Raw genomic sequence first — 21,968 nt, 5'->3', positions numbered from 1 at the left:
TAGCTCGATCATGCATCGTCGTACATGGATCTGATGACCTGCATGATCTCCTGCGTGCAGGCATTGTTGTCCGAGGCGAACCTATCAATTAAAAAACTTAAATTAGAAACACATACAACCTTTACAATTTCAAAATAGATTGCGAATTAAAACGATTAAAATAGACGAGTACTCATGCCTGCATTCCATCGGGTAAAATCCTCATCCAATGCACTGGCAGTGGTGGCAGGGCATCCTCTTGGGGGGCATCCCGGAGGAATTAGCCATCGCGGCGTCTGTCATCGCTGTAGGGGGCGTAGCAGTAAGAGCTAGGAGACACATAATTAGGGCTTGGGACCATCATGAACTGCTGATCCGATGGTACCGCCAGTGATGTCACAGGGGTCGACAGAGTAGTCGGGATAGAGGATAATGACTGGGTAGTCCTCGGCCATAACCATGTGACCCACTTGATTGACCTCTGTTATCTATCGTCATGTCTGCAAAAATAAAATATTACTAACACAGATGAAAATACAATTACTTTCACCAACTCTAAACATATATAATTCTAATTTTTCAATTTCACTCAAATAATTTATAAAAATTTTAACAAATTCTTTCTTATAAAATTTGAATTTCTTCACTCTTCAAGAATTTCATTTAATCCAAATATCTATCCACCCACCAAAAAACTTCAATCATTCACTGAACAAAGAAAGCATTCAAGGTATTTAATAATATTTCACCAAGTAATAAAATTCTTTGAATATAATGAAACAAGGCTATATATAGCGCTATATATACTCAATGATTTGCCCTTAATTAAATAACCTCTTTAGGTATGTATATATATAATTTCTTAACCACCAAAGAAAAGATTCTCATGAAGGAATATATTCAAATCCATGCAGTCACTGGTAAACAAACAACTTATTCACCTCATATTTTTCATGACTATGTTATTTTAATAATTAAATTCAATTAAATTGGTGTAATAATATATTGATACAATAAAACCAGTTGAAAAAGAAAAAGATGTATAAAAGAAGTGAAAAGACTTGATTAAATTTAACTACAAAAATAACTTATTCATCTCATATTTTTCATGACTAATTAAGTTATTTTAATAATTAAATTCAATTAAATTATGTAATAATATATTGATACAATAAACTAGTTGAAAAAGAAAAAGATGTATAAAAAGAAGTGAAAAGACTTGATTAAATTTAACTACAACAATAACTTATTCACCTCATATTTTTTATTAGAGTTAATATTTAAAATCGTCCCTGAAAGATACCCCGATCTCTATTTTGGTCCTCAAAAGATAAAGTTAATCAAAATCGTCCCTGAAAGATACACGACTTGGTCACATTAGTCCTTCCATCAGTTGGTTGATGACGTGGTGGGTGATGCCACGTGTCAGGTCAGTGACACGTGGCACGTGTCACTTGACATGTAAAAAAGTTTTTTTAATCAAAATAGTCCTTGAAAGTTTAGACGTAAGTCATTTTTATCCCTAAAATTTTAAAAAATAATCAAATTAGTCCTTATATAATTTTTTTAAATTTTTTTTGATAATATTAAATTTAAAATATTTTTTGATACTACTAATTTTAATAGAAATGTAATTGACAAAAAAAATTAGTAATGGTATCTTTTCTTCTCTCTCCTTTAAATCTTCTCAAAATCTCTCTTATTTTTTTCTATTCTAAAACATTTTTCTTACATTATTACATTTTGCTAGAATATATATATATACTCAAAATTAAAATGTATGTATTTATTAACCTAAACAAAGTTATATGCTCAAAATCAAAATTTATGTATTAAAAGAAAAATTATATAATCTATCTCAAACATATGAAACACACAAAATATTAAATATTTTTAACTATATGGAAGTACTAAAGAAAATATTAATCTGGTCATAATATATATTCGTTACCAGCGTTAATATCTTAGTTGTCAAATTATTTTGGTTTGAGTCAAATAGATCTATTAAGAAATCTAAATCTTTTCTTTTTTTAAATATTTACAAGAAACAAATATAAAATAGCACAAACGAAATTATTAAACTAGTTACGTAATTATCACATATAAATTTATAAGTGATGTTATTCAAGGGTCGAAGGAGTGTCATTTTACTTTTTCTAAATAATGAATTTGAAAAGAAATTCAATTTTTCTTAGAACTTTCTAAATTTAATTAGTTTCAATTTATAATTGTGAAAGATTATATAATTTTTGTGTGTTTCATATGTTTGTGGTAGATTATATAATTTTTCTTTTAATACATAAATTTTGATTTTGAGCATATAACTTTGTTTAGGTTAACAAATACATACATTTCAATTTTAAGTATATATATATTCTAGCAAAATGTGATAATGTAAGAAAAAGGTTTTAGAATAGAAAAGAATAAGAGAGATTTTGAGAATATTTAAAGGAGAGAGAAGAAAAGATACTGTTACGGTGGGTAACCGGAGATTAATGGGCTGGATGGCGTTGGTTGGCCCAAACGTATGAAGGAGGTGGCTTTTGAGTGGATCTGTTACTCGGTGTTCCTCTGTCCGACTTGTACGTGTGAAATAATGGGGGGTGGTACCTGCAAAGACACTCCGATGCCTAAGTTAGCAAGAGTGTGAGCAGGTTAGAGAGTATTGGAACTTAGAGATACCTGAATGGTGTCAGTGTATTTATAGTGGTGAACCAATAACCACCGCTGAAGTAGTGCCACCTTTTTAGGTAGATAACCGTTCCCATATCTTAGGGAGGTTAAGATATGGCTCTATGAAGTGGTTAGAGAGTTTCTAGGGGCAGTTACTCATTCGAATGAGTGTTATCTGCCAGCTAACCCTCGTATCCGACTTCTTTGGAGCAGGTCGTGTTCAGTACCGACTTCTTGGGATGAAGGCTGGTACTGGGTGAGGGCCAACCCTTTGGGTTGGGCCTATTTGCTTGGATCCTGGACCTTTATTATTAGGCCAGGGTATGAACAGTGCCCCTACTCGAGCCCAATTTCTTCTTAGGATTTGGGTTCGAGTATTCAACTCGGGGTCGTAGCCGATTTGCAAGAGGACCGACGTGATGGTTTAAGAACCGACGTGATTTTTCTTGACCTTTCGGTTCTGACAGTTACGTCTAATCAAGCGTCGTGTCCGTTAGGGGTGTGCGTAGGGATTTAATGGCCTTGGTAACGGTGCATCTTCATTAATGATTGCCCCAATTTTACCATTATGCCCCTAACGTTCTTATAAATACTTTCCCTCTCTTTCGTTGTTTCGTTTCTGCGATCTTTCAAATTTTCCTTGCATTCGTTCGTGCTGCATTCTTGTGTTTCGAAGGCTTTTACTTCCTCCAGTCTTGATTTCAGACTTAAAGGTTAGCTTTTTCCCCTTCTGTAACATGCTTTCTATTTGCGTGCTTTTATTTTGTAGGTAGATTGGTTTGTAGGCTTTAGTTCCGTACCCCCTCCCTTTAGAGACCGTGTGTTGATTTTCCTTTTCTTTTTGTAGGTTTCTTGTCATCCCTTTTAAGAAAAGAAAATGGCTTTTGTAGATGTTCTCTCTCAGTGGGTTGATGTCACGGTCCTAGGGGAGGAGCCTTCAGTCGATACCGAGTTTATCACCCACCTTCGTACTCACCACAGAATTTGTACTTCTGAAGAGGATGAGCCGAAGTATGAGTTGGTAGTCCCGGGTCCAGAAGACCGGGTTTGCTTTGGGAGGGCCGACGAGGCGGCCCCTCATTTCTTTTTTATGTATGAGAGTATGGTCACCCGTTTGGGCGTTTTTCTTCCATTTTCAGAGTTTGAAATGTCTGTGTTACGTCATTGCCGGGTTGCTCCCACCCAGCTTCACCCCAACTCTTGGGGTTTTTTGAAAATTTACCAATTTATCAGCCAGGCCTTAGAGTTCCCGACTTCTCTGAGGATTTTCTTCTATCTCTTCCATATGACCAAGCCCTTCAATGGGCTAAATAATAAGCAACAGTGGGTGTCCTTCCGAGCCATACAAGGTCGGAGGCTTTTTACCCTTTTTGACGAATCCTTTCACGATTTTAAAAGCTATTTTTTCAAAGTTCAAGCAGTAGAGGGTCACCACCCCTTTTTCTTAGATGAGAGTTCTTCTCATCGCTTTCCTCTATACTGGTTAGAGGCCTCCCCCTGTGAGAAATATGGTCTGGACGACCTGGATGAAGTGCAGGCGGCCATCGTAGGGTTCCTCCGAGAAGTGTGGGGGAGGGCCCCATACTTGGATACTAAAAAATTTCTCCAGGGGTCGCCGACTTTTGTCCAGTCACAACTAGGTAGCTTTTTGCGTTTCTCATTTATTTCCGACTTGCAATTTCTTTTACCGACTTGTCTGACTTTTAGCTACCAATTTGTTTTTGCAGAGATGGCAAAGAAAAACGCTCAAGAGTCTTACCAGAGGGTTCAGGAAGCCAAGGCAAGGTCTCGTGCCAGATCTGGTGGTGCTAGGGCGGTTGTCTCTCCTCCTCCTCCTCCTCGGAACGTCGGGACTCCCTCCCAACCTATTGTAATTTCTTCCTCTGCTTCCTCTCTGCCACCCCCTTCTGTCCGACCTACTCCTGAACCAGAGCCGAAGAAGCGCAAGACCTTAGAGTCTGGCGCTTCTGGTGAGGCGAACGCTCTTGCGTTCGTCCGAAAGAACATTTATCCCCATGCTCGTATGAGTATGGATGATGTTTCTGTTCGGCATTACCTCACCACTGTGGTTGAGGAGAGTCTCAAGACGGCGGGGGTTTGTGGCAAACTCTTAGATATATTTGAGAAGACTCCTCTCAGCTCTTTAGGGACGACCTCGAGGGTCGATGAGCTGGAAGGCAGGCTTCGCATATATCAGGAGCATGAGAGGGAGTTGGAGGGGGAAGTTGCCAAGCTGAAGGAGGAGAGGGCCAGCCTCCGGGAGAAGGAGAAGAAGTTGCAAGCCCAATGCAACATGGAGGTGGATTTGAGGAAAGCAGCGCAAGCCAGCTACAACAGTTTATTTGCTGATCTTGTGTCTGTAAAGAATGACTTGCTGAACGCCCGGAAGGCCTATACCGAGTTGGAGGACTCTATTGCGGATGGTGCTGATGAGGCTTGGAGGGTTTTTAAGGAGCAGGTCGGAGTCATTGCTCCTGACTTGGACCTTTCTCCTTTGGACCCTGATAAGATTGTTATTGATGGTGCCATCGTGGATCCTCTTGTCCCCGTGGTGGAGTCTGAGTCTGATTTGAAGACTCGGGGGCAGAGGATCATAGAGTCCCCTCCTCGCTCTAAGGACGCTCCGAGTTCTTCTGCCGCTCCTCCGACTTTCTCTCCAACTCCTGGTCCTGGTGGTGGTGATCCTTCTACTCCTCTTGCTAAGAAGTGATTTTGGCTATTGGGGCTCGGCCTGTGGGCCCCTCTTTTTAAACTCTTTTATATTTATTTGTTGATGTTTGCAACAATTTTTTGGCCTTTTAGGGTCGTAAACAAAACAAATTTTCGATACCCTTTTTAATAAGGGTTTAATTTAGCGTTTTAAATAAATGCCCTTTTTTGGATAAGGGTTTTGAGTTACCTTATGCGCGCATGCTTTTCTATTCGTGGTTCTTTTGACTCTTTGATCTTTTCTGGAAAAAACCTTTCCTTTGGGGCTTGCCTGCTTTTCTGAATCTTTTTTGATCTTCAAGGCAGCCTTATAACTTTTTCTTAGTTTTTCCTATCTTTTTTTGTTATTCCTAGTACTCAATTTTGTTTCATTGAGTTTTTCGTGACTTAGGCTACTTTTGTGATTCATTTTAATTTTACTCAGCTTCGCTTTCCGACTTATGAGTCGGATTGCTCCCGAGTTTATCATGATCGACTTCTATAGCCTCTTTACGCCGATTTGTACCTCGTCGTTTTATCCTGACGACCATCTAGGTCGGTTCATGGGATTTTCACGTTTTGTCGAGCTTAAATCGGCGCGTTTCGTAGAAAGAGAATAAAAAAGGGAATTTAAAAGAGATATTTAAAATGAAAGAGATCTTTATTAATTGAAGAGGTACATTATTGCTACTAAGGGCTTTTGATAATTTATTTTCCCTTAGCCCCTACTATGATGCCTCGTTAAAAACCCTTTTCAGAAAAAACCCTTTGATTTTGGGAAAGAATCATGAAATTGGGAAAAGAGTACATCAGGGAGTAGGGTTCGCTTTTAGCTGTAGTACCTTTTCATATTACAAGCATGCCATGATCTTGGTAACTCGTTGCTGTCGAAGTCGGTTACCCTATAATAGCCTTTTCCTAAGACCTCGTTGATCTTGTATGGTCCTTTCCAATTAGCAGCGAGCTTTCCTTCCCCCGATTTGTTGACTCCGATATCGTTTCTGATTAGGACCAAGTCATCTGGGGTGAAACTCCTTCGAATGACTTTTTTGTTGTATCTCGCGGTCATCCTTTGCTTCAACGCTGCTTCTCATATCTGGGCTTCTTCTCGGATTTCGGGGAGCAAGTCGAGCTCCTCTTTGTGCCCCTGTATATTCCCGATCTCGTCGTGGAAAATCACTCTTGGGCTTTGCTCATTGACCTCTATTGGGATCATGGCTTCTACGCCATAGACTAGTCGGAAGGGTGTTTCTCCAGTGGTGGATTGGGGGGTTGTTCTGTAAGCACATAGTACTTGTTGGAGCTCTTCAGCCCAAGCTCCTTTCGCATCTTGTAATCTTTTCTTCAGCCCTGCCAGTATGACTTTGTTGGCTGCTTCGGCTTGCCCATTGGCTTGTGGGTGTTCCACTGAGGTGAACTGGTGTTTGATGTTCATACTGGCTACTAGGCTTCTAAAGGTGGAGTCGGTGAACTGGGTTCCGTTATCTGTGGTAATGGAATAAGGTATCCCATACCTTGTGATTATATTTTTGTAGAGGAACCTCCGACTTCTTTGTGCAGTGATGGTGGCCAGTGGTTCTGCTTCTATCCACTTTGTGAAATAATCTATTCCCACTATTAGGTATTTGACATGTCCTGGCGCCTGGGGAAAAGGACCTAACAAATCCATTCCCCATTTTGCAAAGGACCATGGGGAGGTGATACTGATGAGCTCCTCTGGGGGGGCACATGAAAATTTGCATGCATTTGACACGGTTGGCACTTTTTCACAAAGTCTGTGGCATCTTTCTGCAAGGTTGGCCAGTAGAATCCAGCTCGGATCACCTTTCTGGCTAATGACCTTGCTCCGAGATGGTTCCCGCAGATTCCACTATGTACCTCCTCTAATACCTCGGTGGCTCTTGAGGTCGGTACACACTTTAAGAATGGTGTTGATATCCCCCTTCTATAGAGAATATTTTTCACCAAGGTATAGTGTTGTGCTTCCCTTCGGATTTTCTTGGCCTCCTTTTCCTCCTTGGGGAGGATGTCGAATTTCAGGTATTCGACTAAGGGGTTCATCCATCCGAGGTTTAATCCGACCACTTCAAAGACTTCTTGTTTGTCTTCCATTTTTACCACTGAAGGTTCCTGGAGAGTTTCTTGGATCAGGCTTCTGTTATTTCCTCCTGGCTTGGTACTTGCTAACTTGGATAGGGCGTCTGCTCTGCTATTTAGGTCCCGAGTTATGTGCGTGACCTCGGTTTCTGCAAAGCGCCCAAGGTGTTCCAGAGTTTTTTCTAAGTATCTCTTCATATTTGGGTCTTTTGCCTGATATTCTCCACTTATTTGGGAGGTCACCACTTGAGAGTCACTGTATATCATTACCTTCGTAGCACCGACTTCTTCTGCCAGCTTCAATCCTGCAATCAAGGCTTCATATTCTGCCTGATTATTTGAAGCTGGGAATTCAAACTTGAGGGAAACCTCTATCTGGGTTCCCCTTTCATCTACCAATATTATGCCTGCGCCGCTTCCTGTTTTATTGGAGGATCCATCTACATAGAGTTCCCATGTAGTTGGTTTATCCTCTTGACCCCCTGCATATTCTGCGATGAAGTTGGCGAGGCACTGGGCTTTAATCGCCGTCCGAGTTTCGTACTTCAAGTCGAACTCGGAGAGCTCTATTGCCCATTGAACCATTCTTCCTGCAACATCCGTCTTTTGGAGGATTTGCTTCATGGGTTGGTTCGTGCGGACTCTTATTGTGTGAGCTTGAAAGTAAGGCCGTAGCCTTCGAGAGGCTACCACTAAGGAGTAGGCAAACTTCTCTAATTTGTTATACCTTAGCTCAGGGCCCTGTAGACCTTTACTGATGAAATAGATTGGGTGTTGACTGTCCTCGTCTTCTCTTATCAAGGCTGCTGAGACAGCCTTGTCTGCCACGGATAGGTATAGGACGAGGTCTTTTCTGGCTACAGGTCGGGTCAAAATAGGAGGTTGGCTCAAAAACTTTTTGAACTCCTGGAACGCCTCCTCGCATTCGGGAGTCCATTCAAATTGGTGTCCCTTTCTCAATAGGGAGAACAGTGGAAGGGATCTTAGTGCTGATCCTGCCAAAAATCTGGAGAGAGCTGCTAGTCGGCCATTCAGCTGTTGGACCTCTCTCAAACAAGTCGGGCTTTTCATTTCTAGGATAGCTCTACACTTGTCGGGATTGGCTTCGATCCCTCTTTGTGTTAGCATGAATCCTAGAAACTTTCCTGCCTCCACCGCGAAGGCGCACTTTGCAGGATTTAGTCTCATCCCGTGCAACCTTATGGTGTCAAAGACTTGTGAAAGGTCAGACAAGAGGTCGACTTCTTTCTTGGTCTTTACCAGCATATCGTCGACGTACACTTCCATTAAGCTCCCTAGGTGAGGGGCAAACACCTTATTCATCAGCCTCTGATATGTGGCCCCTGCATTTTTCAATCCAAATGGCATGACCACGTAGCAAAAGTTAGCTCTGGGCGTGATGAATGATGTTTTTTCCTGGTCTGGTTCATACATCGGAATTTGGTTATACCCTGAGTAGGCGTCCATGAACGACAAGTATTGATACCCCGAGCTAGAGTCTACTAGGGTGTCAATGCTTGGTAATGGATAAGGGTCCTTGGGACATGCCTTATTTAAGTCGGTATAGTCGACGCACATTCTCCATTTACCATTTTGTTTTTTGACTAGCACTACATTGGCTAGCCATGTTGGATATTCGACTTCTCTGATGAAACCGGCTTCTAGGAGCGCTTGTATTTGCTCCTCTACTATTAGAGCTCGCTCTGGGCCGAGCTTGCGTCTTCGTTGTTGTACAGGTCGAGATCCCGAGTAGACCGAGAGCTTGTGGGACATGAGTTCTGGATCTATCCCAGGCATGTCGGAGGCCTTCCAGGTGAAGAGATCGGAATTATCTCTTAGGAGCTTAATCAATTCTTGTCTTAGGGTTTCCCCCAGGTTGGTTCCTATGTGAGTGTTTTTTCCTTCCTCTTCTCCGACTTGAATCTCCTCGGTTTTTCCTCCGGGTCGTGGTCGCAGCTCTTCTTTAATCCTTGCTCCACCGAGCTCTATTGTGTGAACTTCTTTGCCTTTTCCCCTCAGGTTTAGGCTTTCATTGTAGCATTTCCTTGCCAGCTTCTGATCTCCCCTCACCGTTGCTATCCCCGCTGAGGTCGGGAATTTCACGCAGAGGTGGGGTGTCGATACCACCGCTCCGAGTCGATTAAGGGTAGCTCTGCCGATTAAAGCATTATAGGCCGACCCCACGTCGATGACTATGAAGTCTATACTCAGAGTCTTTGATTTCTCCCCCTTTCCAAAGGTGGTGTGGAGGGGCAAAAATCCTAGTGGCTTTATTGGCGTGTCGCCTAATCCGTACAAGGTGTCGGGGTAGGCTCTTAACTCTTTCTCATCTAAACCTAGTTTGTCGAAAGCGGGCTTAAAGAGGATGTCCGCTGAGCTTCCTTGGTCTACTAGTGTTCTGTGTAGATGGGCATTTGCCAGGATCATGGTAATTACCACTGGGTCATCGTGCCCAGGGATTATTCCTCGCCCATCTTCCTTTGTGAATGAAATGGTTGGAAGGTCGGAGGACCCCTCTCCGACCTGGTAAACTCTCTTGAGATGTCTTTTACGAGAAGATTTTGTGAGTCCCCCTCCCGCAAACCCTCCTGAGATCATATGGATATGTCTCTCCGGAGTTTGTGGTGGTGGGTATCTTCTATCCATATCATCTCGCTTTCTTTTTCCATGACTGTCCGACCTTTCTATGAGATATCTGTCAAGCCGACCTTCTCTGGCCAGTTTTTCTATCACATTTTTAAGGTCGTAACAGTCGTTTATGGAGTGCCCATATATCTTATGGTACTCATAGTAATCACCGCGGCTCCCCCCTCTTTTATTTTTAATGGGCCTGGGAGGAGGCAGCCTTTCGGTATTGCAAATTTCTCTGTATACGTCCACTACAGGAACTTTCAATGGAGTATAAGAGTGATATTTTCTTGGCCTATCGAGGCCGAGTTCTTCCTTTTTCTTAGCTTCCCTCTCCCTCTCTTTCGTTGAGGGAGGGTGACCGGGTCGCAAACTCGGGTCTCTTAGCCTAGCATTTTCTTCCATATTGATGTACTTTTCAGCTCTTTCCTGTACATCACTTAAAGAGGCGGGGTGTCTTTTTGATATGGACTGTGAGAAGGGACCTTCTCTAAGACCATTGACTAGCCCCATGATAACTGCTTCGGTGGGCAGGTCTTGAATCTCCAAACAGGCTTTGTTGAACCTTTCCATATAGGCCCGTAAGGACTCCCCGACCTCCTGTTTTATTCCCAGAAGACTTGGTGCATGTTTTACTTTGTCTTTCTGGATGGAGAACCTCATCAAGAACTTTCTTGAGAGGTCTTCAAAACTGGTAATTGACCTCGGAGGGAGGCTGTCGAACCACTTCATCGCTGCTTTTGACAAGGTTGTCGGAAAAGCTTTGCATCGCGTAGCGTCAGAGGCGTCAGCCAGATACATCCGACTTTTAAAGTTGCTCAGATGATGCTTTGGATCAGTGGTTCCGTCATAGAGGTCCATATCGGGGCTTCTAAAGTTTCTCGGAACTTTTGCCCTCATTATGTCCTCGCTAAAATGATCGTTCTCCCCTAAGGGCGAATCTTCTCTACCGTCGTGGGAGTTCTGACCTTTGAGGGAGGATTCTAACTTTAAGAGTTTTCTTTCTAACTCTTTTCGTCGCTCCGTCTCCTCTTTTAGGTTCTTTTCGGTTTCCTTTTGTCGTTCCCGTTCCTGTTCTAGCTGCTCGAGGCGACTGTGGACTAATCCCATGAGCTCAATTGCGTGGGATGGTCCTTCTTTTTCTGATTCGCGCCCCTCCGAGGAATTTACCTTCGGGTTTTTGATTCCGGAGGTGCCTTCCCTGTGTTGATCGTTGGCTTCCTGGTGAAGGGTCTGGTCTGCCTCATTGTTTCCAGTGTTCAGATTCTCTTGTTCAGAATCTGTCTCCACATGACCCTCTTCAGGGGATCTATCCGCCATCACTGGTTGATCTCTCGGGTCCCCGGCAACGGCGCCAATGTTACGGTGGGTAACTGGAGATTAATGGGCTGGATGGCATTGGTTGGCCCAAACGTATGAAGGAGGTGGCTTTCGAGTGGATCTGTTACTCGGTGTTCCTCCGTCCGACTTGTACGTGTGAAATAATGGGGGGTGGTACCTGCAAAGACACTCCGATGCCTAAGTTAGCAAGAGTGTGAGCAGGTTAGAGAGTATTAGAACTTAGAGATACCTGAATGGTGTCAGTGTATTTATAGTGGTGAACCAATAACCACCGCTGAAGTAGTGCCACCTTTTTAGGTGGATAACCGTTCCCATATCTTAGGGAGGTTAAGATATGGCTCTATGAAGTGGTTAGAGAGTTTCTAGGGGCAGTTACTCATTCGAATGAGTGTTATCTACCAGCTAACTCTCGTATCCGACTTCTTTGGAGCAGGTCGTGTTCAGTACCGACTTCTTGGGATGAAGGCTGGTACTGGGTGAGGGCCAACCCTTTGGGTTGGGCCTATTTGCTTGGATCTTGGACCTTTATTATTGGACCAGGGTATGAACAGATACCATTTCTAATTTTTTGTTTGTCAATTACATTTCTATTAAAATTAGTAGTATCAAAAAATATTTCAAATTTAATATTATCAAGAAAAAATTTTAAAAAAATTATATAAGGACTAATTTGATTATTTTTTAAAACTTTAGGGATGAAAATGACTTACGTCTGAACTTTCAAGGACTATTTTGATTAAAAATAACTTTTTTACATGTCAAGTGATACGTGGCATGCCACGTGTCACTGACCTGACACGTCAACCAATCATCTCTTGACACGTGGCATCACCCACCACGTCATCATCCAACTGACGGAAGGACTAACGTGACCAAGTCGTGTATTTTTCGGGGACGATTTTGATTAACTTTATCTTTTGAGGACCAAAATGGAAATCGGGTATCTTTCAGAGACGATTTTGAATATTAACTCTTTTTTATTACTAATTCAACGATTGAGTTGAATATTGATGTAAATCCTCAAACTCATATTATTAGATAAATATAAACACATATTAAAATCTCAACTAGTTGGACATACCCTAAAAATATATTAAAGTAGAAGTTTTATTACGTGGTAAATAGTGTTTGAATAAATACTTTTTAAAGTACATTACAAAAACCTTTACTCTACATAAAACTATACTTTTATTTAAGGCCAATGCAAAGACTTATATACGTCAAACAAATTCAGCAACAAATTCGGACAAATTAAAATAGTTAAACATTGCTCAAACAAATTCAAATAAATAGAGCAACAAATTTAGTTAATCATTGCTCAAACAAATTCAAATTATTAATTCAACGTCAAAAACCCTAATTCAACTTAAAACCTAAAATCAACTAAAACCAAAATTAATCTAACTAAACTAATTACTAAAAATTAACTAATTAAATTAAATTAATTAAATAAAATTAAGAGTGCAAAAAATAGGGAAAAAGAACTTGGAATGCAAAAGGCAACAGTGCAGGGCAGCAACGGCGACGATGGGTGGAGCAGCGATGGATAGCAATGGCAGAGGCTGGTGGTGTAATACCCAAACTATCAAAAGTCACGCTTCCGGCTGCACCACTCTGATAGCTCGGATATTACGACGACTCTTATACTATTTAATTACTAAAATATGAGCCTGTTTAAAACTTTAAACCGCAAAACCGCTCCAAAATACTTTTGTTAGGTAACGTACATCCATACCTACCATACAACTTACAAAACACACAAAGAGTACATACATATGTATATATATTAAATAACTTTACAAGCATTAACCAATACAATTCCTATCCCTTTTACAGAATGTATGAAGATAAGGGCGAGGGAAGAATAAGCACTAACTAAAGCAATACAAAACATCACGACAACAACTAGATAGACTCTTCGTGACTTCTGCGTCCATATCCTGAAAAGGGAAATTTGTAGGGGGGTGAGAACATCATCCTCGAAAGAGTTCTTAATAGAGGGTTTTTGAGAATTAGTATAATAGGATACGCGAGATAAAATCATTTTAGTGATTAATAACCGCCTTATGCATCTTTTCAAAAGCAAAGGTTTACTATCAAGAAAAATCTGAAAATCTTTTCTGAAAGAGAAACGGTTCATTTTACAAAAATTTAAAAGCCTTTCAAAAGGTTTATCTATGCTGAACCAGATTAGTCTTCATGCTTTTCCAAACCAGAAACATTAACCAGACATGGCCTTCGGCCCACCTCATGATCAACCACGGCTCTAGGCCCAAACAACCCAAACAACAACCAATCACCACAGTCCAACAGAGTCTCAGTTGCAAACACAATTAGGAAAGTTCAAGCACAAACAAACAGCTATTGCAAGTAGAACAATTAGCAGTTAATCACAAGTAATCACAAAAGCAAACCAAGTACAATATGCACACTCAAATAATGTCACATAGATGCATATGATGAATGCCTGTCCTAGTGGTTGATGAGTCTCATCTGTCGGTTATAAAGCCAACCTGACAAGTCCTGGAAGCTAACCATTGGACTGTCCCTCTGTCGTGCATCCCCAACTCGAGTTATTCACAAACATAATCATAATTCACATCCAACACCCTCATTGGTGTATATTCACGGGGGCAAGCTCATCCGGAACTTTCACAGTGTCCAGCCACACTTACGACATAGGGTCAGCAGAGTATTGAGTCTCAACCTGGAGCACGTGGTGGCTACCCACTGCTTCTACCCAGGGAAACTCATATCTCAGATAATTGGAAGTGCAACAATCACTTTATCAGCTCAAAATCATCCATATTCATACTCAGCCATCCGGCTCATAACATATTCCACAATAAGCCATAATTCATTCTCATATACAGCCATTTTGGCTCATAACATAAAAGCACTTCCACATCCAACATCATCAAACTCATAAAATCATCATTCAAGCCATAAATCACCTTTTCTCAATTCCATTTACTTTGAAATCGAAAATCAATTCTTTCTAGCCTTGGCTTTAAAATCCCCATTTCACAAATCTTTTCAGGCTCATAGCCACTTCCTCAAATGTAACTTTCTCTTTTCTAAAACAAGTCACCCTCAGTATCATATTTCCAAAATTCTAAAATCAGGCCAAATTAAAATCTCCTTTGAAAAATTCAAAATCATTCATCCTAATATAGGATTCAATAATAAAATTTCTCAGCCGAGTCTTAAGACTTTAGGGAAGGACAACCTATCTCAATTTCTTAAAAATTCATTGAATTTCTTAAAATCATAGATCCTTGGTTTAAGCAAATAAAAATAGAGTTTATTATAAAACCGGATCATATAAAGTCACAAGTCTCAACCCAATCCAAAGTCAATTCACTTGAAACGGAACCAATTCATTTAAATTAAAACCACTTTCAGGTTTCTCCTTAAAACCAATTCTCTGACTTCTTCCAAAATGTCATAAATGCAATTATTCAGTCAAAGTCCAATTTCTTTTAAAATCACTAAAAGTTCCTCTGAACGAAACCTTTAAGTCTAACCAAAAGCAAAAGTCCCTTTTTATATTAAAACAAATATTAGAACATAATACTTTCCTTTAGTGATTCAAATGGTAAAATAATTCATTTTGAAATAAATCGAACTCAAGACATATAGTTTACTTAAACAAATTAAGTTCGAAAACATAAATATTTTCTTGATAAATCAAATAATACAATTACTCAAATCCAAACCTTTCTAAATAACTTTTCAAACAAAGTCTAGGATTTTTATAGAAATTTTGGCAGCACCTCCCCTAAAACTTGGACTTTGCCATCCGGTTCGGGTCCCAACTAAACCGTTCCACAATCCTTTTCAACGGTCCAAAAATCCAAAATCAGTTCAAAAGCAAGCTAAATCCAACAGTCATCTTATTTTCATATCTCAGGAAAACCGTTTCAAAATCAAATCATTATCAACCGATTAAACTCATTTCCAAACCTTTAAAGAAACAATTCAGCAACAATTCCATTTATCAAAACCAAACAATAATCTAATCAAAACATATAATCATATTCATCCAAAGTAGCCAAACAATATATAAGACTGGTACAATCAATAAAAGTATATAATTCTCACACCAGTATCCATTTATAACAATTCCAGATAAATAAATAGCTTTTTAGAAAAGCCCCTACCTCAATACGCAAAACCATAGCCCAAACGCCTCACAGAATTCTTTTCGTCTCAACCCAAAATCACCGGCAATCAAAACCTCGGCTCTGCTTGCTCTCTCAAAAGCAGAAACAGCTACAAACGGCAGAAGCAAATCGAATTCTAACTCCTAAAACCATTAACATCGCAAATACTTTACTACACAGAACAGAACACTAACGCAGGCCTTTCAAAACATAAATACTTACTCCAAATTGACCCGGCAGTGGCTCCGTAAAAAATCTCAAGCGACAGCGGCGATGTAAAACCCCGATGACGGCGACTGTAACAATCACGCAGTGTCAAAAACCTTTTCGGATTTCTGAAAGAACAGAAACAAGACTTAAAACCCTTATTGGCAATGCTTTTTTCGGCGACGGCAGTGGCGTCGCAGCAGCTTCAAATGGCAAGCAACGGCAGCGGAGGACATCAGCGACAGTGAGAGGCAGTGGAGGATCTGCAGCGGTGGAGGCACAGTCGCACGGGCGAAAACCTCTCCCGTCGATCTCTCTCTCTCTCTCTCCTCAAGCTTCCCTCTGTTCAGATCTTGCCGGCGGTAGCCATAGGAGCTCGGCACCGTCATAGGAGCTCGACGGTAGTGACAGCACGCGGCGGCGCAGCTTCGTGCAGTGGGTCGCGCTCTTTGCGTCACTGGCCACGTCTTCCTCCCTCAGAGTCACGCGGCCTCTGTTCGGCAATGGACTGAACGGCAACGACACGGGCTCCACAGGACAGCGACACTTCTCCTCGCGCGGTTCTGGCGACAGCTCGTGGACGGACTGAACGGTGGAGGCGCAAGGGCTGCGGCGGCAGCGCGGCCTTCTCTTCATTCTCCTTCCTCGGCTCTCACAGATCTCATACCTCCTTGTCAGCAGTGGCAGCGACGGTGGCAGTGACGCCCACCGCGCCGCCTTCCCTCCTCCTCCCTCACTCTCCTTCTGCGGTACCCCCTTCCCTCTACCCCTTTCTTTCTTCGTTTCTTTCTTTCAGTTTGTAGCTGCTGCTACTGTATTGTTAGGGTGTGTTGCGTCAAAAGGGAGGGTGAAAGGGAACCAGGTAGGATGCAGCTGCCGGGTTTGGAGAACGGGTCACTGGGTTAGGTTTTCTCTAATTTGGGAATTAGGGTTTAGGTAAAAATTAGGTTTAAGGGTAGTTTTGTAATTTCAAATAAAATTAGGGATCATATAGTAATTAGAAATAAATTTTAATCCAACAATAATAATGCATAAAAATACTACTTGTTCATCAATTTTACAAATTATTTTTAATAAAATGCTCAAATCCAATAATTAGAGATAATATAATTAATTTTTTTATTTTCCAAAACAGCAGTATTAATATTTTAAAATATTAATTATTTAGTCTAAATCATATAAAATTCTTATTATTTCATAACTACCAACTCTATAATTTAAATATAGAAAATAATCCAATAATTATAAAATTGGATAATAATCTTAATTTATTTCAAATTCAATTAATCAAAACTTGCTTTAATTATCCTTAATATAATAATTTCCGAAATTAAGACTATAAGTAACTATATGATTTGAGACTTGATTATAATAATACTTTTCAAAAGTTCTGGGTCTTACATTCTACCCACCTTACAAAAATTTTCGTTCTCGAAAATTAAAGTAATACATAAGACAATACATAGTCTTAGTACTTTTAAATACTTTTAGAAAAGTAAGAAATCTTAGCATATATGCATAACTGTTCAAATACCGAATAACCATAAGATTTAAATATAGGGATAAAGTATGGTGTAAAGCAGAAGATACTAGATAGGCTCGATGCAAAAGATCATATGGTCTCAAGACTTTACAAAAACTTGAGGTAACAAAATAGGGTGCAAATCAAGATAGGCGTTCACAAAACGAAGCGGTAATTAATGTGACATAAAGGCTACCAAAACAGGTTGGTATTAGAACAACGGCTATAACATCCTCTCATAGGTTTCCTATCCACTTCAGAACTTCAACCTTCCTACTCCATCAAACACTTTACAGTCCCTATAGTCGATTATAAGCCTAACACCCGCAAATCCGTTCGCTAGGAACAAAACACCCACAACTCATAACGTGGTACATCTACCGCTTCACCTTCCATATACACATATCGCGTCTTAAAGAACTAACGTATCGCATTACTACATCTACAGATCGCACGTGACATCAAAACAATTCTCGAGTCTTCTCAGAAGGATACAAGATTTAGAAAGGAGAGACAATTGTTAAGAATAATACTCATAGATTTGAGAGAATGTATGCAATCCCAGGTAAACAAAGATGCTCAAGCAATGAAGTTTGCTAGAAGTAAATCGATTTGACAATTTTAATGATAACTCTTGGATCAAAGAAATTCAATAGGACCAATAAGAAGAAAACTCAGCGCATTAGTTTGAAACAAATTCAAGTTGAGTCGAAGAAGTATGAGGTTTACAGAAAAGAATATCTCAAACCCAAGGCAAAGCTCACAGAACTCAAGGGCACGATTAAAAATACTTCCGAATACTTTCTTCATGAAAGAGTTGAAAACTTGCGGAAAAATCACTTCGCAGTTTAAAAGAAAAGTTAAGCAACAAACATTCTTCAAGAGAGTAACAAAAGCATAAACGTGGCTCTACTTTAATACAATTTCATGTTGAAGTAGATTATGTAGAGTTTTAAAAATAGAATGCACACAGGTTTGGCTAAGAGCTAAAATATTTCCTCAAATATTTTAGAAAGATAGTTAGGTGCACAACTTAACCAAAAGTAATCATAAAACTCGGAAGAAAAATCAAATGCTTGTTCGAAAATTCTCAGCGTTCATATTCAAACAAGCGTGTATAAAAATTTACAGCAAGGACGAAAGTTGAAGTTAAACTCTATTTAGAAAAGAAAATCCGAGGTAAAAATTTGCTTATAAATTGGTAAAAGAAATAAGTGGTGCGTTACAAACGGACAGGTTTCCACTAAACAAGGAAGCTTTTCAAAACTTCATTTAAAATAGCGCATGCCAACTTTAAATCAACTTTGTCAAAATAGAACAGTGGTTTCAATTACAATAAGGCAACAGAAAAACAAATTTAGTTTAGAACTTCTTCAAAGAGGATTCAAAACTTTTTAAAAAAGTTCAAAACAAGACTCCAAAAGTATACTTGAAATCACCATCTCAGAAGGATATTCAAGAAGATTAGGATGTACTAAAAAAAAAGGAGTCAAGCCATACAAGAAAGGATCTTAAATCAAGGTAGTTCAAACAAGATCCACTAGGCATGAGACATCAAACAAGCTTTCAATTGATCCAAAAGAATACAAAAGTCATAGAAAAAGACAACTCAATCATTAATAATTTCTCAAGGACAAATCTTTGACTAAGAACTTTGGTAGAGATAATGAGAGGATAAACGATGCACTAATTTGAAACGAATCAAACTGATTCACATAAAAATAAGATTCACAAGAAAAGGGAAGCTGAGATTGGTTGTAGTGCTCACAAGAGGTAGAAGAATAATTAAAACAGAATCAAGTATGACATTCATGAAGATGAAAAACTTAAGAAAGAACGAGTTCGTTCATAAGAAGAAAGCTATGAGTCCAACATTTTCAAGAGAACAACAATGGTATAAACAATGTAGTATGCTAAACCAAACTCAAGCCAAAAATAAATTAGGTAAAGTTTATCAACGAAAAATAACCGGAATAAGAGCGAAAAATCCTTTCTTTCCAGAATTTTAAAAAAATACCTAAATCAATAGTCAAATTAAGATATGCATTGAAACTGTAGTAAAATTATTAGAAAGTCAAATTGTAGTTAAAATAGGTGTAGTTCTGTAAACCAGGAAAAGTACAGGCGAGGTGTTAGAAATAAATAGTTGTTAAACTGTATAAGGAATTTTCCAAGTTTCGTATCAATAAGTGTATATCGAATCAACAATAATTTTATAGAATTTTCAAAATTGGTTGTAATTCCTATCAAATAGGAGAAAAGCTGAATCACAATTTCTTTAAGAATGGACTCGGAACAAGGACTTAAAGGGCACAACGCATCAAGACAGTTCAAAGGTATATCAAAGAACACATGAATCAAGAAGAAGAATTTAAACAGCGAAAGATAGATACAACAAGGATTTCAAACAAGCACATGCAATTAGAATTAAACAAGAATGCATATGAGCAGAGGAATAGGGTTGAAAGATCAAATTACTTTTCAAGAGGATTAGCATACAAGAACTTCAAGTTAGGCTATGAAGGAACAAGTCGACTCGAATGGAATTCAAGACACATAACTGAATAACCTCGAGAAATAGTCTCTAACGTTCCCAAAATCCGCGATTCGCTTTGCCCAAAACTCGTATATCATCTATGATAACCCTTTAGTGCTTTCATATACATAACTCACTAGTATTAAGCCGGCCAAACTTAATATCAGGAATTATGCAATGCAAGGCTAATGGCATTAATCAATAGACCGTCATGTGCATAAAGCTCTAATTCTTGTTATCTGAACAAGACTTATTACATGACAAATGCTCAGAGTATGCAATTGAAGCATAGTCGGTCCATTCCTCAGGCTCTACAGGAAAGACCGCTCTGATACCATAATGTAACACCCAAACTATCAAAAGTCATGCTTCTGGCTGCGCCACTCTGATAGCTCGGATATTACGACGACTCTTATGCTATTTAATTACTAAAATATGAGCCTGTTTAAAACTTTAAACCGCAAAACCGCTCCAAAATACTTTTGTTAGGTAACGTACATCCATACCTACCATACAACTTACAAAACACACAAAGAGTACATACATATGTATATATATTAAATAACTTTACAAGCATTAACCAATACAATTCCTATCCCTCTTACAGAATGTATAAAGATAAGGGCGAGGGGAGAATAAGCACTAACTAAAGCAATACAAAACATCACGACAACAACTAGATAGACACTTCGTGACTTCTGCGTCCGTATCCTGAAAAGAAAAATTTGTAGGGGGTGAGAACATCATCCTCGAAAGGGTTCTCAGTAGAGGGTTTTTGAGAATTACTATTATAGGATATGTGAGATAAAATCATTTAAGTGATTAATAACCGCCTTATGCATCTTTTCAAAAGTAAAGGTTTACTATCAAGAAAAATCTGAAAATCTTTTCTGAAAGAGGAAACTGTTCATTTTATAAAAGATTTAAAAGCCTTTTAAAAGGTTTATCTATGTTGAACCAAATTAGTCTTCATACTGTTCCAAACCAAAAACATCAACCTGATATGGCCATCGGCCCACCTCATGATCAACCACGGCTCTAGGCCCAAACAACCCAAATAACAACCAATCACCACAGTCTAATAGAGTCTCAGTTGCAAACATAATTAGGAAATTTCAAGCACAAACAAACAGCTATTACAAGTAGAACAATTAGCAATTAATCACAAGTAATCACAAAGGCAAACCAAGTACAATATGCACACTCAAACAATGTCACATAGATGCATTTAATGAATGCCTGTCCTAGTGCTGATGAGTCTCATCCGTCGGTTATAAAGCTAACCCGACAAGTCCTGTTAGCTAACTGTTCCGAGGGTTACCGGAAACTGTAGGTCGATCTCGGACGAGATCTTCTGTGCTGGTTGGAGATGACGTGTCTGGCTTGTGGGTGGTGACCGGAGCTGTCGTGTCCGACTTGTTGGACTGGTTGGCAGCTGATCCTTTGTCACCGGAGGGTGGTGGTACCTGCAAGGGACTCCGATGCTTAAGTTAGCAAGGGTATTAAGCAGGTTGTTAGTAGAATCAGAGTATGAGTTATACCTGGGTGCTCCAGTGTATTTATAATGGTGAGGAGTGACCTTTCTGGAGATAAGATAGTTATCTTATCTTATCTTTATCTTTGAGTGAAGTCATCTTTCCTTCAAGGGAACCGCCCTTATCTCTATAGGCTATGGCTGCCTTTGGATTTGGGTCGTGTTCCTCTATTTGGGCCCTTTTTTGGGGCTTTTCTGGTGATTTGGCCGAGCTCTTTGAGAAGAGGTCGGATAGTCCTGCCCTGAAGAGGTCGGTCGACTTGTCGCCAAACAACCGGGTCGGACGGCTCGACCCAGGGTATGAACAGTTCCCCTGCTCGAGTGCGGTCTTCCTCTTGAGGTCGACTCCTTAGTTTTAGGATTTCGATCCTTCTCTGGAGAAGCTGAGCTCGAGCATTGTCAATTTCTTTTGTAGAGATTCCTCTGAATGCGGAACGTCTTTCTTTTTCCTTCATCTTTTGAAAAACGCGCGTTCCCTTGCTTTGGGAATGTGCGAGGGTTTTAATAACCCATTAATTCTTTTAACGCTCCGTTTCTTTTGCCTTCCTCTTTTATTTTGAATTTACTCAAAAACACTTTTCTCTTCTTTGTTTTCTT

General features: G+C 39.7%; 1 protein-coding gene across 1 annotated transcript; it reads left to right on the top strand.

The window, feature by feature from the left end:
• Positions 1-3,529: 3,529 nt before the first annotated feature.
• LOC148550407 (uncharacterized) lies at positions 3,530-5,362 on the top strand. The gene is made up of 2 exons (XM_088492758.1): positions 3,530-4,292; positions 4,380-5,362. Exons 1-2 carry the CDS (start codon positions 3,530-3,532, stop codon positions 5,360-5,362), a joined length of 1,746 nt encoding a protein of 581 aa, XP_088348884.1.
• Positions 5,363-21,968: the final 16,606 nt, after the last annotated feature.

This window comes from Arachis ipaensis, chromosome B7 (assembly GCF_059453495.1).
Source record: "Arachis ipaensis isolate K30076 ecotype BB chromosome B7, ASM5945349v1, whole genome shotgun sequence".
Lineage (NCBI taxonomy): Eukaryota > Viridiplantae > Streptophyta > Magnoliopsida > Fabales > Fabaceae > Arachis > Arachis ipaensis.
Note: the sequence above shows the minus strand (reverse complement) of the source record. Positions and strands in the feature narration are given on the sequence as shown.